This window comes from Solea solea, chromosome 12 (assembly GCF_958295425.1).
Source record: "Solea solea chromosome 12, fSolSol10.1, whole genome shotgun sequence".
In the NCBI taxonomy this organism is placed as follows: Eukaryota; Metazoa; Chordata; class Actinopteri; order Pleuronectiformes; family Soleidae; genus Solea; species Solea solea.
Genome location: NC_081145.1, coordinates 4039306 through 4057295, shown reverse-complemented (window position 1 = coordinate 4057295; position 17990 = coordinate 4039306). Strand labels below are relative to the sequence as shown.

The 17990-nt window shown below is 42.1% G+C and overlaps 1 protein-coding gene across 1 annotated transcript in view; it reads left to right on the top strand.

The window, feature by feature from the left end:
* The first annotated feature begins 437 nt into the window (after nt 1-437).
* Nucleotides 438-17990, top strand: part of kcp (kielin cysteine rich BMP regulator) — a 33302-nt gene continuing 15749 nt past the window's right edge. The window contains exons 1-26 of the mRNA XM_058646048.1: nt 438-981; nt 1887-2425; nt 2821-2893; nt 4182-4486; nt 4572-4740; nt 7965-8038; nt 8131-8224; nt 8336-8418; nt 8510-8603; nt 8846-8925; nt 9264-9349; nt 9490-9580; nt 11572-11671; nt 12301-12386; nt 12524-12617; nt 13585-13734; nt 13805-13911; nt 13987-14080; nt 14702-14875; nt 15012-15094; nt 15180-15273; nt 16074-16256; nt 16337-16507; nt 16618-16791; nt 16875-16957; nt 17768-17858. Of these exons, the coding sequence (XP_058502031.1) occupies nt 876-981; nt 1887-2425; nt 2821-2893; nt 4182-4486; nt 4572-4740; nt 7965-8038; nt 8131-8224; nt 8336-8418; nt 8510-8603; nt 8846-8925; nt 9264-9349; nt 9490-9580; nt 11572-11671; nt 12301-12386; nt 12524-12617; nt 13585-13734; nt 13805-13911; nt 13987-14080; nt 14702-14875; nt 15012-15094; nt 15180-15273; nt 16074-16256; nt 16337-16507; nt 16618-16791; nt 16875-16957; nt 17768-17858 (3478 nt within the window). The 5' untranslated portion in view covers nt 438-875. The remainder of the gene's footprint in view (nt 982-1886; nt 2426-2820; nt 2894-4181; nt 4487-4571; nt 4741-7964; nt 8039-8130; nt 8225-8335; nt 8419-8509; nt 8604-8845; nt 8926-9263; nt 9350-9489; nt 9581-11571; nt 11672-12300; nt 12387-12523; nt 12618-13584; nt 13735-13804; nt 13912-13986; nt 14081-14701; nt 14876-15011; nt 15095-15179; nt 15274-16073; nt 16257-16336; nt 16508-16617; nt 16792-16874; nt 16958-17767; nt 17859-17990) is intronic.

Sequence of the window (17990 nt, the reverse complement as noted above, 5' to 3'; positions counted from 1 at the left end):
TTTGTCCCCATAAGGAAGATAAGTCCCCATAATGTGACTGTGTAAACAAATTTAGGTCCCCACAACATGAGTAATACCTGTACACACACACACACACACACACACACACACAAAGCCTTATCTTTGACCATTACCAGTTAATGCCTAACCCTAACCTGACCACAGTTAAGAACCTTAGCCCTAAACTTAACCACTTCCTCAGACATGAGGTTCTGCCTCATTAGAACCGGGTATTGGTCTCCATGAGGACTACCGGTCCTGACAAGGTCAGTTTATGACAGCAAAGTTCCTAAAGATGGAACAAATACAAGAACACACACACACAGAGAGAGAGTCATTTCTGGCTCTGACTCATGGCTCCTCTCCAGTCTCCAGACCAGGTTTTAGCTGATTACCAATCTTGGGGTCTTGGGGAATGAACAGCAGTGAGCAGAGCTCACAGAGGAAGAAAAGAAAACACTTCAGTCATCCTTCAGAAGGAGGAGGAGGAGGAGGAGGAGATTACCTCAGACCCTCAGCTCACCTCAACCTGGTTATTCTTCTTTTCTTACTCTGATTTTGAATGAATCACCAAGCGTTTCTGCCTGTGTGTGTGTGTGTGTGTGTGTGTGTTTGCGTGCGTGATCCTGTGTGAGAGAGTGGAGTGTTTCTGGCCTCAGGGGGAGAGTCAGTGAGTGTGTGTGTGTGCGCGCAGAGAAGAGAAGAAGTGACGCCCTGCCTGCATCCAGATGTTCCATGTTTCTTGTGCGCGCTCTTTCACTCAGTGGAGAGGGGAAGAGGGAAATGCATGGCTCCAGCTCGGGTTCAAAGGACAATGACTGCCATGGCTTTTCACTGAAGTGTCTGAAGTCTCGCAGAAGTCTTCGTGTGGGAGAATGGAGAACTGGAAAGCACACACACTCATGCTGCTGTGGATTCACGCGCTCTGGCTGTTACCCGTGTCTGTGCAGAGACATGCTGCTGCTTCACATCCACACGACGGTGAGTCACCGCTGGGCTTTCAATGTACTTTTTTTGTTGTATTGTTGTATATTTGTGGGAGGAATGTTTATGTTGGTTAAAGTACCAACATAAACTGGTACTTTAAAGTGATAGACTGAGTTAAAGTACAGAAGAATTGTCAGCAGTATATAATGTAATAATGACAAATCCATTATTAGTTTGAGCTTCTTAAATGGATATTTTATCTGGTTTCTTTGGTCCATATAAGAAAGAAAACTTGTGAAAATTGTGTTAATTAACATATGTAAACCTGTACAAAATAGGTTAAATATGAAACACTTTTTACATACATGTTCATCCCTTTACCATTGTTATTGTGCTTGTTTATTCTTTGCATTTGTACATTTTACATTATATATTATATATATAGTGCTGTCGGTTCCCAACTCTGCTGTTTCACCAGTGTGGGATCAATGAAGTCTAATCTAATCTAATCTAATCTAATTTGTGGACAAAAGATTTGAGAACATAAACATTTTGAAGTTTGGGAAACAGCTATTAACATTTATGGACCAGCTAACAGCTAATCAATCAATCAAAAAACATATCAACAGATTATAATCAACATTTACTGGTTCAAATCCCCACCAGGTCTGAGATTGGTACAAACCCCCTAAAGTACTCTGAGATCTTCTGAAGGGTTTTGTGATGACTTAGATGTGAGACTGGAGAGAGGTTGCAGACTTCTAACCAGAGCATGGCCTTATCCACTATAACTGTGTTCCATTAACATCGGAAAACTGTAAGTGACGCCATCCCCAAGTTTGTAAGGTGGCAGCCTTGGAATCCCATGTCGAGGTTGTTCTGGAGGAGTTCACAGCGTATGTACTGTATGTGCAGAGTGTGGTAAAAGTGTAACTCTGTGTCTTTTCTCTGTCCTGTAGTGATCGACCTTCTGGAAGCTCTCCACATGTCCTCCCAGATTAGCGGCGTGAGCAGACAGCCCAGTCCTGACAGTGTGGCATACAAAATACGATCCAGAGCACCGTACCTGACTCTACCTCCACAATATTCCCACTTCCTGTTCTCCAAACTGCAGGGTAGCATGGGTGTTTATTTGGTGGGGCATCAGTCATCGGCGTCCACCGCCACTCTCATTTCACTCTCCTCTCAGTCCTCGCCCATTCTCCAGATCATCTCCTCCACTGTCAATGACACTCTGCGTTTGGACTATCACTCTGGAGGAGAAGGGTCTTCACAGGGCCCTGCCAGCTTTCACTTCCCCAGTAGAAACCCCTTCTCCAGGGAGGACTGGGTACAGCTGGCTGTGAGCGTGGAGCCTGACAGACTGGTGTTTTTTGTCAACTGTCAAGATGCTGCTGTTGTCCCGATAACAAGTGAAGAGAGGATCAAACTGGAACTGCCACCAAATGTGGTCATCACTCTCGCTGGAACTCCCGGACGAAAAGACAGCAAATTTAGCGTGAGTTTAAGTTGCGGTGACATATTTAAATGGTACTCTCTTCAGACTTCAGTTTTGTCATTCACACATTCATACAATGCTTTTTCTGTCACTAATCTAACTTACTGATCACATGCTGCCCAGAGACACAGGGATCAAACCCCTGACCTACGTTTGGAAGAAAACCTGCTGAGCACAGCCGTGAAATAATAATGCTTATAATTAGGGCTGGGGGGTGATATGGGAAAATTCCTATTACAATGTACTTTTTTCCCCACATCATTTTGTATTACGATATAAATCAAATCAATATCAACAAAAGAAACTCTTTACTTTGACTTTTATTTACTTTACATTGCACGTCTTTAATCCCTGTGAGATCATATAACGTGCGTCGTATGTGTGTTTTTCTGCAGGGTCATTTGAAGAGAGCTGAGATCTCACTGAAACCTTATCTACAGCGTCCGTGGTCCTGTGACAACGTAACAGGTAAAGAAACATGAACTACTGCATGTGCAGCGTTTTCTTCTTGAAGGGTCAAAGAAACATTTGAAAATTCCTCACAAACTAAAGTTAAAGGTTTTTTTTTTAGGATTTTGGATGTTTTTATTCTGTTTTTTTGAATAAGAACATTGTAACATTGTTTGTATGCTGCATCCTCAATCTGAAAACAGGCTATCAGACCTGACTGAGGGAGCGTTTGTGTGTATACAGCAGCAGAGCAGGGGCGGGAGTTTGGGGTTTTTTGAGCAGTAGAATTTTCTCCTGAAACACTCCGTGTTTTTAGCCCGGGACATAAAACAAATCACTTCCTGTGTGCAGCTTGGGACATGAGATTCAAACACTGCCATACTGAGACATTCATGTGTATCTAAAAGTTACGTACTACGGCTTTAACTGCAGAGCTGTTTTTCTAAATACCTCGCGTGTGTGTGTGTGCGTGTGTGTGTGTGTGCAGTACATACTGACTTGTGTGTGTTTATTTTATACACGTGTATGTGTGTATGACAGACTGTTGTGTGGGCTTGTCACGTGAGGAGGATTTACACTTCCCCAGAGGTTTCAGTGTCACTGATAAACACATAATAGTTTTATGATGTCTGGAGTCATGTATCTGGTTGTGACAGCTCAGTGTAGGGACCACCATGGTTGACGTGCATTAGAACATATCTTATGTCCCTCTGTTAGTTTATTATTCCTCTCTGTGGAGCTTAGCTTTGACTGTGTTTTTCCCAAATGTTTGTTCAGGCTCTGAATGTGTTCTTTTATTCCCGCTAACATATTGAAGCAATAGCCTGGGCTCTTTAAAATGTGTTGATAGCACTGCATGTGCCCCCAGTGTGCTCCGTGTGTGTGGAATCCGATTTTAGCCACTTAAAAAAAGGCTCACCTCATAAAAATCTAGGCCTGTCCTTTCCTACACCAGAGTCTATAGAGAAAATCAGCATTTTTAGCTCAGGAGCTGCTGTCTATTTCTGCCTCTTTTAGTAAATGTGTGTCACTGAGGTTAATCTGGAGGAAGGATTTCAAACATCAAAGTCACTAAATAATATCATTAAATTTACTGATGGAGGCAGCAGTGGATAAATGACTCCTGTGCGCTGTGTTTTAAAATTGTTAATTTTCACTATGGACTTTGGTGCAGGGAGCGAGCGGTTTTATAGGTTTTATATGCAACACACATATTCTTATGGCGAGCTCAGTCTGTGTGTCATGACCACTTATCACCTCATTTTTTAAGAAACGGAACTACGAACTCTACCATTCTCTTCCCCAGATCATCTGTCTCCTTCCAAGGACATTGACGCACAGAGCTCAGACTCTCAGAGTGACAGCAGTGGAACATCTCAGCAGGGTGACCTCACTAGTAAACCCCAAACAAGCTGCAGGCCCATGGACCAAACCAGCAATTATCCCCTGGACATCCAGAGTGACCAGCTGCAGAGAGGTGTCATCCTGGGGCCTCCGGGGTCTCCTCAAGGAGTCAAGTCTGTTTCTCACAGCCCGAAAGACGACAGGCTGAAGGAGCTGGAGAAAACAGTGAAGGAGCTTGCACGTATGCTGGACATGGTCAAAGCTCAGGTAGCCACAGAATATATAACTTTTATTTAGATAACTAAGAACTAATATGATGTAATATGGCATGACATATTTTTTTTTATAACAGAACACAGACTTGCAATCACGCGTTCAGTACCTGGAGGGATGTGAGTGTGTGAGGCAGCGATGTGAGTGGGAGGGACGTGACGTGGACGACGGCCAGAGCTGGCAAACTGACCTCAGCACTGTCTGTACTTGTACATCTGGAAAGGTCACATGTCAGTCTAACATCAGAGGTAAACATGACTCAGCTTTCACTTCACTGTCCTACATGAAGAAAGATGGGGATAGAGTATAAGAAGCAACCTAACGCTAACAATAACAATAACAAGTCCCTGTCTCTGACCTCTGTTGGTCTAATACCTGTCAAAGTGGAGGAGTATGTTTGCTCTTGACCTCTGACCTCTGAGGGTGTAACCTACACCGACAGAGAAGGACACAAAAGCCTGACAAAACCAGGATTTAGTTTCAGGAACTTAAGATTTACTCGGTCAAAGGTGAAAAGCAAGGTCTCACTCCAACAGACAAACAAGTCTGAATGAGTGACAGGCAAAAATTCAGGGTCAAAAACAGAATTTAGGTCAGCTCAAGTTGACTCATGTCTGCCCCCCCACACTAGAGGGTTTTCCAATCTGACTTGATTTTAAAAACATGGGAGACCACAGACACAATGAACTATGTTTTCAATGTTTTAATCCAGAGAAAGCACAGATTAGACAATCCAGTCAAGACACAGGACCACACACTTGGTGTCAATCAAACGATTCCAGGGATTTGGGATCTCACAGAAACTCCTGTGACTTTAGAACATAAACACACATGGAGGCGTCGGCGTCATCGGTTTGTAGCATTTTGTGTTTAGAAATGAAAAAACTGTGGATGAAGTCATTGCAGTTACGCTTCTAAGCAAAATTACACAACATCTGTTTCCCGGTCACTTCGCTGTCATTGGTTATTGTTGCTGTTCAGTCGTAAATATCAAACATGTTTAATACTTAGGATTTGAAATTGTGATGCTGATGCGTCTGATGATGTTAAAATCATCCATCCATCCATTTTCTACCGCTTTATCCTCCACAGGAGGGTTGCAAATCTCAGCTGACATAGGGTGATAGGCGGGGTCACACCCTGGACAGTTTGCCAGTCCATCACACACACACACACACACACACACACACACAACCATTCACTCTCACATTCACACCTATGGTCAATTTAGAGTGTCCTAATCCCCATATTGCATGTGTTGGCCCCTCCAGTATAGAAACTGGACACATACAGAACATACAGAGAAACATTTGAACAAAGCTTGTTACACTGTGATACACAGTAGGTTGTCTGTGAACCTCGCGGCTACATGTCGGCATCAGCTACATTAGGACGTGTAATAGTTTGTGTTCAGCGTTGTGTTGCCTTGGGTCCAAATATCACTGGAGGAAACGTCCTATATCGTCTTATATCTCATTCTTTGTCTCTTTGAATGAGATGAAACAAACATGTGGGACTAATGTTGGACTCATTAAGGACTCCCAGTGTCTCTCTCTAACTTCCTCCGTCCACAGACGGACATAAACTGCATTCATTCTGTCCTGCTTGTTGTGCACATTTTTACCGTCAATGTAATACACATGTGTCCACTGTCTCCTCTCTCTCTCTCTCCCCCCCCTGGACTATACTGTACTCTCTCTCACCGTCTCTGTCTCGGCCTCCTTATTTCCTTAATTGCTTCTGCATGTAGGCCAGAAGACTCTAATGGCAGCCAGTTGATATACACTCACAGAGTGGTACTTTGATCTCATGCATGCTTGGCTTGCTGGAGGAAATGCCTGTTGACTGATGGCACAGTAGGCAGCCGTCGCTCTGCCTCTCCTCTCTCTCCCTCTCTCTCTCCCTGTCTCTCTGTCTCTCTCTCTCTGGTGTAAATACTACTTGATGAGTCTCCTAAAAGCCTTTGATGAAAAAAAACTTCACTGTCAGACCTGTAAGGCCTTTAATGTAATCTTTTTTGTTTGCAAAACCACTCAAACAGCCACAGACTGGGGGAAGTTGTTTGTCTGTCCTTCAGAGAGAGAGAGAGAGAGGGAGAGAGGGAGAGAGATCCATCGGGAGGAAAACAACTGCGACTCCTTCCAATTTCCCCCCCTCTCTCTGTTTCCTCCTGCTGTAAAACTCCTTCAGATTTAATAGACTCAGCAGTGGTTTGTCTTAAACAGGTAGAAAGCTACAGGCTCCTCTGGTTATAGTTACGCACCATAAAACATTATGTGTGGGAGCAAACATGTGTAGAGTATATTATATTATATTACAGCAATGCTGTGCTGTAGTTACTCTACAGAGAGACAGACAGATGTTTCCTCGTGACCTCGAGAACATCAGTCTTGATAGACGGAGCAGGTGGACGAATGGAAGTAAATACGTCTCATCAGATTTAGAATTTCAAAAAAGCTGTTGAATTTCAATTCACAATTCAACTCTTCAATATGTATTTCTTACTTTTCACTGTAAAAAATAAAGATTATAGTTTATAATTTAAATAATCCCATAAACCTGGGGTGTCAAACTCGTTTTAGTTCAGGGGCCACATACAGTGTATTTGATCTCTAGTGGGCCAGACCAGTAAAATAATAACATAATAACCTATAAACTTTTCCCCTCTCGTTTAAAAAAACATATTATTCAATGATATTATGCCTAAGTTTACCATTTACACACATGTGCATTACAACATACAGATCACAGTAGATCACCCAGGTCTTCTTGCTGCAAATGCAAGAGTGCTAACACTACACCAACCATGCAGCCCCCTGTAATATATTAATAATATTTATAATAAATTTGAATAAACATCCCAAGGATAAGCAAGAAATTCTGGCTAAAATCTAACCAACATTTAGCCAATCACACGATGCTCCACTGGTCATGTTATTCAGTGATTGTTGGTTTGATTCCAGCCACATGTGATTGTTTATCCTTTTACCTTGATTTTTAGAATGTGAATGTGTTCTATCCCACATGTGCACCCCAAATACATATTATTATTTGAATGTCAACTTGTTGTTAATAATTGATCTCAGACGTTTAAAAAAAAAATCAAATATACAGTAGTTTTTCAAAACCTGGTGTATTAGAATGACTTTTCTATGGAGGTCACAACAGGTTGAAATGATCCAAACTCATTTCCACATTCTTTTATTGCCAAAATAAACGGACTACATTCCTGTATTATTACTCAGCATAAGTAATAGTACTGGACAGATGGACACACATACACACACAGGACATTACACTGACATACATGTATTTGCTGGAGACTTACTCTAAGTCTAACCTTAACCAATAACTTTCAAATGTAAAAATTAACATTATAGGGACTGTGGAAACACATTTAGGTCCCAACAACACTAGTAATACCTGGAACACACGCACAGAAGCTTAAAAAATTTTTCCGTCTCCTCTCCAGGGTGTGAACTGGACGGCACAGTTCACAATGTGTCCTACGACACCCTCGGCGGCTGTCAGACATGTACATGTAAGGTAAGTGTTTGACAACACACAACCACATATTGCTTGTTGTCCACATATTCACTGGAGACTCAACAACTGTGTGTCCTTTCCTTTGGTATCAGGACGGTCAGAGGCAGTGTTCTCCTCTGTCCTGCCCCTCACTGGACTGCACACACACAGAGACAGTGTCTGGAGACTGCTGCCAACAATGCAAGAGTAAGAATGCAGAGACACACCTGTCTGACACAATTAACTGTAACTTGTTTGTTTTTGTTGTGTGTTAAAAGTCCCTCTAAGCACCATGACAGTGCAGTGATGTGTCTGCAGGTTGTATCTATTACGGTGTACGCTACGATCACAGAGCCAAGTGGAGACCCGAGCAGAGTCCCTGTGATGTTTGCTACTGTTTGGTGGGGCTAATTCCAATTATCTCTTGCAAATGACCTTCTTTTTCTGATCCACCGTCATCTCCGGTCATGTTCATGTGCCGTCTCTTTACAGGAGGGTCGTGTGCAGTGTGAGAGGGAGCAGTGCCACACGCCGTGTAAAAACCCGGCTGCTGCACCACCTGCTAGCTGCTGCCCAGTATGTCGAGGTGGGTCATCAGTGGTGAAAGGGTTAAACAAAAAGAGAAAATATCCAGTGAGCTGCAGTTCTCTGGGAGCAAATGCCTTGTTGATGAGGTCAGAGGTCAGAGGAGAACGACCAGACTGTTTTCAAGATGATAGAAAGGCAGCAGTAACTCAAATAATTCTGTCATTCTGGCTAATCAGTGGTGTTAGTAGTGTTTGCCTGGAATTATGCTGAGAAACAGTTTGTGCTCATGTGTCTTTGCAGGATGTGGTGTGAACGGTCATGACTTCCCTAACGGAGCGGTGATTCCCACTGGAGACCGTTGTCAAGAGTGTACATGTGTGGTACGTCTCTGATGGACATGATTATGGAAATCAAGTGATTATTGTGTATGAATCATTTGGGAAGATTTTAAGATTTTAAGTAGGGGCAGCAGCGATGAAGTTTTTAGTGTTTTTTTAGCTCCTTCAATGTTTTTTGTCCTAGTGTCTTTGCTCCATATTAATAAAATCGTTAAAAATCATTGAAACTGAATCATTTCAAGGCTTGGGAAACACTTTTTGAACATTTTCCCAACATTTTATGGACCAAATAACCTATTTGACAATTCATTGAGAAAATACTGGATAGATTAATTGATGATGACTATAATCATCAGTATATCTGTGTTTTTCTCTTCCAGAATGGAGATGTGGTGTGTTCACCTCATCCCTGTCCCACTTTGTCTTGTCAAAACCCTGTACATCGTACCGGAGATTGTTGCCCACGGTAACAAAGCTGCTTCACTGTTTTTTGTTTGTTTTTTTCATCACTTTCAAACCTGAATCAATCCAGCTCATCCATGAATGTGAATGTGGATGTCCAAATGAAAGATCCAGAAAGGCGTGTTATGTGTGTGTGACCTGTAGGTGTGAGCAGTGTGAATATGAGTCCAAGGTCTACGTGGATGGACAGACGTTCCCCTCCAGAAGAGACGCCTGCCTCCGCTGCCACTGCTCTGTGAGTATAACAACAGCTCAGTTCAGTTCAGTATACTTTATTGTCCCATAGGGAAATTTGTCTTGGACTCAAGCTCTGCATATGAATGCCATCATGGTCCAATAAATAGTTAAACATGAGAGTAAAATACAATAAAAGCAATAACACAGTAAAAGCACTAAAGCAGAAACAATTGTTAAAATTGATAAAAACAACTTCAATAGATGTAGGAGTTTTTAAAATGATTAAGTTTGCCTGCTGGTACTCTGTTGCATCTGCCAGAGGGCAAAAGCACATATGGATGATATGTGACCCACCTTGAGTAAACCAGCAGCAAGTCGACCCAGCACAAACAAGGTAAACAATTTTTCAAAATTGTGCAAGTTGAAGTTTCGACTATACTTCATATCACAGTAAATGGGGTCTTAAAACCGTAAACTTTGTATTTGAATTAGGGTTGTTTTTGTCCACTGTCACAGAGGAAACACATGGCTACTTAATACGCAGCTGTTACTGCTGCTTGGAGAAGCTGTGTGTGTGTTTTCACCATTGAATGAAGATGGACGAACGAGGAATGAGGAAGAACTAAATCGTGGCTGCCAGCCATTTGCAGAGTAGTGATTGAATTGACGTCTATAGCAGTCAATGGCAGCCAATGCTAACATGTTAGGGACAAAGTCCGCTAGCTTAAATGCTAACGCGTTAGCATTTTAAAATAACATTAGTGCCTCCACATAGTAAAGGGAAAAACTGCGGGATTTGTTAAGATGTGTAATAACAGTGTAAGTGTTACTGGTGAAGAGTAAATGAAGATCGCACACACACAAAAAATTAAAATAATTCAGCCTCTTCACTTTTATACAACTATTAATGTTCAATAAAATAATTTATGGCATTGTTTCAAAGTTCCTGCAGACTTGAATATGTTTTCCATTCCAAAAACAAACACCAAATGAGTCCATTGAGAGTTGTCTCTCTTTGCTGGCCTGTATCTCAGCGAGGGAATGGACCACATCTCATTGGCTTCCTTACAGCCAATAGAAGGACGTGAATTTTGATTGACAGCTTTGTTAGCCAATGAGAAGCAACAGAGCGTGCGGGTGTAACGCGCCTGGCTGCTGCCTTAGGATAGGGTCATGCTTCTCAAAACGCGATGACGTCACCTAGAGAAGCCCGGAAGCTTTTGAATGTAACACAGGAAGTCAGTCTAACTGGAGAGCGCTTTGTTGGCGGTGAAAGTTTTTTTTTTCACAGAGAAACGTCTAAGGTAAGAACAATTTTACAGTTGTCGGCGAAACACACAAAGTTTGATACGTAGTTATTCATTTAGGTGTTATTTGAGCTGTGTTTGTCACATTGAAAATAGCCTTGTTACAGCCTTGTAGCCCAGATTTCCCTGTTTAATTTTGATGCCCAGATTCAAAATATTCTCTCAAAATTCACTTCTTTCGCGATCCTTATCGAAAAACTCTGTCAGGGTCCCCCAATTGGGTTTAAGTTAAGTAACCATGTGTTTCCTCTGTGACATTGGCCGAAAAAAACAACCCTAATTCAAATACAAAGTTTATGGTTTTGCTGGCATCTCACATCATGTTTATGATTAACAGAGACAATAAAATAAAAATAAAAATGTACTTTTATTGTCTTTGTCATAAACATGATCTGTGACGCCAGCAAAACATTCATTTGGAAAAAGAAAAGTTTATCGCTGGGTCACGTCTGCTTTTCTTTGACTTGAATGGCAGCCCGTGGCCAAGTACTTGGCTTGTAACTGAATGGTTGCTGGTTCAAGTCCCCACCAGGTCAAAAGGGCTGGGGTACTCCTGAGCAAGGTACCCAATCCCCATTGCTCCCTGGGTGCTACTCAGTGTGGCAGCCCACTGCTCCTAATCCTAGGATGGGTCAAATGCAGAAAAATCTTTTCCCTAAGGGGATTTTAATTGAAGATACTAATTCAAATCCAGTATGAAGTACTGTAACTGATTTAATCTCACCTGGTCTCTGTCTGTTAGGCTGGTAAAGTGTCTTGTGAAGGTGTGGATTCGTCATGTCCCACTCCACAGTGCAATCATCCAGCCCGACCCGAGGGAGAGTGTTGTCCCTCATGTGACGGTCAGTGTTTGTGATATTTGTTCTGCAAGTCACATGTATTTTTATTTTAAATGAAAAACAACAAAACAGAACAACTTATGGTTTAATTCTCTACAAGTCACTAGTCACTCGTTTGTGTTTGTGTCGCGTGTAAAACAAAGTCAGTCTCATGCAGCCTTGCAGTGATGACTCCGCCCACGTTGAGCTGGGACCATAGGTGGAAAAGGGGCTTTAGAAATGAAGTTGTCACAGTTAAGGTTAGGGTAAAGGGCTTGTACATTATATATATATATATATATATATATATATATATGAGTGTCCTCCTTAAGGATGCTGTACAAAGTCTGGGTTGGGACCCACAGATGGGTCGAGATTACGATGTTAGTCAAGATTGATGTGTATTTGTTTTAAATAACATGCATAAAATTGTGTTTTAATGGATTTGCTAAGCATTTCTAGGAAATAATAAATTTACCAATTCAAGATGATATCAGGTGTTACATATATAGCTGTAAATGACTCACTTCAGAACGCACAATTTTGCTTTTGTTATGATTTATATTGTGGTTTTTGTTCACAATAGTTTGTGCTCTTTAAAAATTGTGTGTGTGTGTGTGTGTGTGTGTGTGTGTGTGTGTGTGTGCATGCAGTGTGTGAGTATGACAGGAGAGTCTATGCTCATGGAGAAGTGTTCAGCCCAGCAGGGAGTGGACCCTGTCTACAGTGCAGTTGTAAGGTAAACTTGAAAATATAATTGCCTGTTTTTGTTTGCTTCTGCTTCTGCTTGATTAATTGACACATTTTATTTTTCATTTATTGTATTAATTTATTGTATTAATTTCATATGACACACACACTGTGTTTGTGTTTCAGGGTGGGAATGTAATCTGCCATGAGCAGAAATGCTCTCCAGTGCTGTGCTCCAACCCTGTGAGAGAGCCACATCTCTGCTGTCCAGTCTGCAAAGGTAATAATCCACACAGACTGAAACTTTAGTTATTATATAGTCCCTAAAAGCCAATGTAAGACATGATTTCTACCTTTTTAACTTATAATCTATGTTTTTTCTATATTGTACATTCATAGATGATCATCTATTACCTTTGCTGTCATTGCAGCTATGACAACATACATTTCCCCATTGTGGGATTAATAAAGGATTATTTTTATTTTTGTAATCCGTAGATTTATCTTTTTAACCTGAATTTTAAACAGGCTTTATTCATTTACTTGTCTTCTTATTTCTTTCACCCTTCAGTTTGCTTAAAACTGAAGTGATTTATTTTATTTACATAGCATTTATTATTATTTCAACTTTAACATCATCATCATCTGAATTAATGAATATAATCATTTAGTTTTCTTATATTGCTGCTGTGTTTTGTTCCATCATTAGTATTTTCAGTCTCCAGTGTTTCCTCATTGCTGATTGTTGAGATCCATGATGGCATTGACTCATTTCAGCTTTTTCACGTATATTTGTGCCGTACAAAGGCTCGGAGGAGGCCTCTCAATCATGTGACGCACTTTGAATTACATTTCTTTGTATTAAAAGTGTCATTTTAATGAAGTCTGGATTGTGACTGCGGTTCACAGGCTCAGCTCACATCACAGATGTAAAACGTGAGGAAACAGGAAACTGGGAGGCAGGGATAATCAAACCCCGGTGGAACTAATAAGACACAGGTGGAACTAATAAGACACAGGTGGAACACATTGCAGCAAGAGCTGACAATCAAAAGATAAGAGTTAAACAAGGAAAACCTACAAAATAAAACAGGAAACAAGGAACAAAGAAGCAGAGAACAAAAAAAACGAATGTAAAGAAAACAAAGGAACAAAAAGTCCAAACTGGACAAATATCCAACGGATAGTATCGGGATAAATCAGCTCATCCACGTGTTCACATGACAGCACGTCTTTTCTCATTGTAGCGTGTGTGTTGGAGGGAGTGGAGTATGAAGAAGGCTCTAACTGGCGCCGTGACGACCACTGCTCCACCTGCACGTGTGTGAATGGAGAAATCCAGTGTACACACACACCGTGTCCACCCACTGACTGCCTACATCCCACTAAGACGACAGGTGAGAGTGTGTGCGTGTGAGCTGTGTGTGAGTGCACAGTCATGTCAACATCCGTCCGTTTCTGTCTAAGGATCCTGTTGTGCAGCGTGTGAAAGCTGTGACTATAATCAGCGCATCTACAGCAACAATCAGAGGTTCACGAGCCCTGATCAGCCCTGTCACATCTGCACCTGTCAGGTGAGTGTGTGTGTGTGTCTCTGCCGCTCTCTGACTGACCTCTGACCTGATGAATGACTTCCTGTCTGTCCACAGCTCGGCACTGTGGCGTGTGAGAGGAGACAGTGCCCTCCACTCAACTGCACCAACTCATACACACCACCCGGAGAGTGCTGCCCTAAATGTCCAGGTACATAAATCCATGGCACAGGGTTCCATCGGGTCCTTGAAATCCTTGAAAGTTTGAGAATTTAAAAAGAAATTCAAGTCTGTTGATTCAAGGCTAAATAGACAAGTTGATATTTAGGTAAATGAGACGCCACCTACTGTTTCATGCCACAGACGAGGCCTACGCAGAACAAACGTGGAGTCATAGTTACTGTGTTGTGGACATGGTCCACTGTGTCTCTCTGCTGTTGACATGAGATTACGTGCAGAACAATGAATGAATAGCATTAAATAATAAATAATAAATTCCAAGACCTCTGTCTCACCAAAGAAAACTACAAAGACTGACTTTGACCAATATCCCAAGGACAGTCTCTTGTCCAGATGCAGAGCGTGCTGCAAATCAATAAAAGTGGACGCCTCTTACAAGTTGCTCTCCCATCTTAAACTGTGTCAGTATAATTAGGTCCTTGAATTTGTGAATTTGAGGGAATTGGTCTTGAAAAGTCCTTGAGTCCATGTCTCTAGTTTTAAACTGCTTTATAAATAAAGCTTTACTTACTTACTGCCGTTTTTCTTCAATGCACCTCATGTCCATTCCTCTGTCAGCTCCATAAAGCATCTGTATTTGGATCTCTTGCAGACTGCTCCTTTGAAAACCGTGTCTTTTTGGACGGACAGGCTTTTCTCAATCCCGTGAGTGTGTGTGAGGAGTGTAAGTGTGTGAGCGGCAGGATCGACTGCCACCAAGCGCTGTGTCCTCAGCCTCAGTGTAACGCACCTCGTCCTGGAACGTGCTGTCACAACAACTGCAACGGTGAAGAAATATCAATCAATGATTGTCACAATAAACCACTTTTTACCAAAGTAAAATGTCACAGTTTCATCATCATCTTCTTCTTCTTCTTCTTCTTCTTCTTCTTCTTCTTCTTCTTCTTCTTCTTCTTCACCAGGCTGCAGTTATGCTGGGAAAGAGTATCACAACGGACTGGAGTTCCCTCACCCCACTGACACGTGCAGGGCGTGCAGCTGTGTCGTAAGAACAGTTACCTTCATGTTGTCACGTGTGTTTTGTTTTTGTGAACACCAGTCAACACCAGTCCACGTCATGTTTGTTACAGAATGGGAACGTCCAGTGTCTGATGAGGAGGTGTCCACCACTGACGTGCTCAAACCCCCATGTGCTGCCAGGAGACTGCTGCCCCCGGTGTCCAGGTAAGACATTACAAGCTGGAGTAAGAGGGGAGCAGAGAAAAAGATCCAGTGAGGTTCTGCTCTTGTTATAGCACTTTTTAGATATATGATAACATTGTTTGAAGATATTAGAAACAAAAACTTAACCTAAACTACAAAAAAACGACAACAGAACAACGGTGTTTCAGTAACCTGCACATTGTTTGAATCACTTGATTTATAAACGAGATGAACAAGAGGGTGAGATGTCTTCAGTAACACGGCCTGACACAGATATCATCATAGATGATAAGAAAACTATTTACACTTCCTTGTCCAGGGGTAGCAGGACCAGGTTGCCCTCGTTTCAAGTATCCCTCTGCTTCTTCTAAGTAAAATATGACGTAGAAGGTTGCACTTCCATGGTGCCAGTGCAGGTGATGCAGACCTGCTCAGGCTCTGACAGAGGTGACATGACCATCTGAGACAGTTTTGAAGGTTGAAATTATAGCCTTTATCAACAGAAATTGAATATAATGGTTATCTTTTGAGTGTATAATCAGCTTAAAAGAATTGGGCACAAATTGTAGCCCACAGCTAAAAAACAAAACATCACACTTCCATTTTGCATGAGTCTTTATTATCTTTATTTATCTTACAAATGCAGCTCACACATGTATTTTTCACCCATTTATTTGTTGGTATTTTTCAGTGATTTCTTCACCTTTTGGTCACATTAAAAAACCTCTGGACTTTCATTCCCATGAAACCCTTAGTTAATAAGAATGTTTTAATGTGATGCTGAGATGTAATATTGATATAGTGATGCTCGTCTCTTTCAGCTCCTCTCCTGGACTGTGTGTATGAACAAAGAACTTACCGACACACTGAGCGTTTTTACCACCCGACTGACAACTGTCGCACATGCACCTGCACCAACGGCACACTTCAGTGTCAGCACAAGCCCTGTCCCTTCACCTCATGTTCTCACCCCATCACTCAAGACTGCTGCCGCACCTGTGAAGGTGCACGCTCACATGAACATGTCCTGCCGGGAAACGAATGACTCCATGACTAATGACAGCTTCAATATCTCTGTGTGCAGGATGTTTGTATGAGGGCCGAGAGCGAGCCAACGGGGAGACGTGGGACGCCGCCTCAGACCCGTGTGCTGCGTGTGTGTGTCGGGAGGGTTCTGTCCGCTGCGAGAGGAAACGCTGTCCACCGTCCAACTGTAACCACCCAGTCCAGAGACAGTGCTGCATGTCCTGTCACGGTGAGTGACTTCAAAAGCAACGCAGAAGAAAACACACAGACGGCACACGTTTGTTTTATAGAATAATAAAATAAATAGAAAGAACTGTAATAAATCATTGTTATTTGCAGGCTGCACGTTCCATGGTAAAGAATATCCTGACGGCACTGAGTTTGCTGACGACAACGACCCGTGTGGTGTGTGTTACTGTTACGGAGGAGACGTCGTCTGCACCAAACTGCCCTGCTACGGAGAATGCACTCACCCGTATAAAGCACCAGGACAATGCTGTGGAGAATGTCAACGTATGTTTTGTTCAGAATCCCTATTTTGTCAGTGCCTGATTACAGAACCATCTAAATCCACGGGTTTTGTCTTGATTGCATAGGCTGCTTCTATAACAGTGCGGTCCTCATGAACGGACAGACCATCCCTGACCCAGGAAACCCCTGCTCGGAATGTAGCTGCCAGGTAACAGCAACAACACTCATACGAGGCTAAGGTACTTCAAAAAGTTCTCCACCTCAACTAGAAAGCAAAGTCTCCTCCTCACTGCAGCTTTCAGGGACAAAAAGATAAAAACACAATCGTATGATTGATTGATTAGTTTATTTAAGTGTCATGCACTCAATAAGAGCTTATAAAACACCACAAACAAACAGGGTACAATACAACAATAAAACGAAGTGAAGTCAAAATACAAAATACTGCATATTTGACTGAAATGCCAAGTGATTTTTTTAATGCTAAACCGCAAAAAGTTTAATGTTTATGTATATCAGTAAAAAAATGATATGCTAAAAGAATCGATACTTGGTGTCTCAAAATATCACAATATTTCAGTGTGTTGACCCCCCCCCCCCCAGACCTAAAGGGAACCAGACCTTAACAGAGCACACAAGGACCTCCGCGCTAAAGTAATCCTCTATATTTGAACATAGCATCTGAGCTTTGCTTTGGTTTATTCCAAATCTCCTCTCTCCAATGATGCTTATGTATGTGAAGCAATTTCTCTTTCACTGTATTTACTCAAAAACACACAGGTGGGATTTCAGATAGAAGTCACACAGTGTCAGGTCACTTGTATCAAGCGACAACAAGCATCAGTGTAGACACTGGGATGTAATTGTATACACTAATGCACTAAAATGTGAGTCTTCTCCAGGTGAGGCTGAAAACCTTTTTAAGCACCTTTGTACATTTGCAAATACACTCCTCCTCCTCCTCCTCCTCCTCCTCCTCCTCCTCCTGGTTCACCATGTCACGTTCATTGACCTGCAGAGTGGGTCAGTCCGCTGTGTGAAGAAGACGTGTGCAGCCACTCCCTGTCCTCACCCTGTCACCAGCCAGTGTGGCTGCCCTGTTTGCCACGGTATGTAAACACTGCACAGTGTGGAAATCACACTGATTCCAAAAGTGTGGGTCATCGCCCACTGGTGGTCTTTGGGGGTATTACGCAGTCTTCCAAAGTTTTCTCACTGTTAATTACACATATTTTTATCAG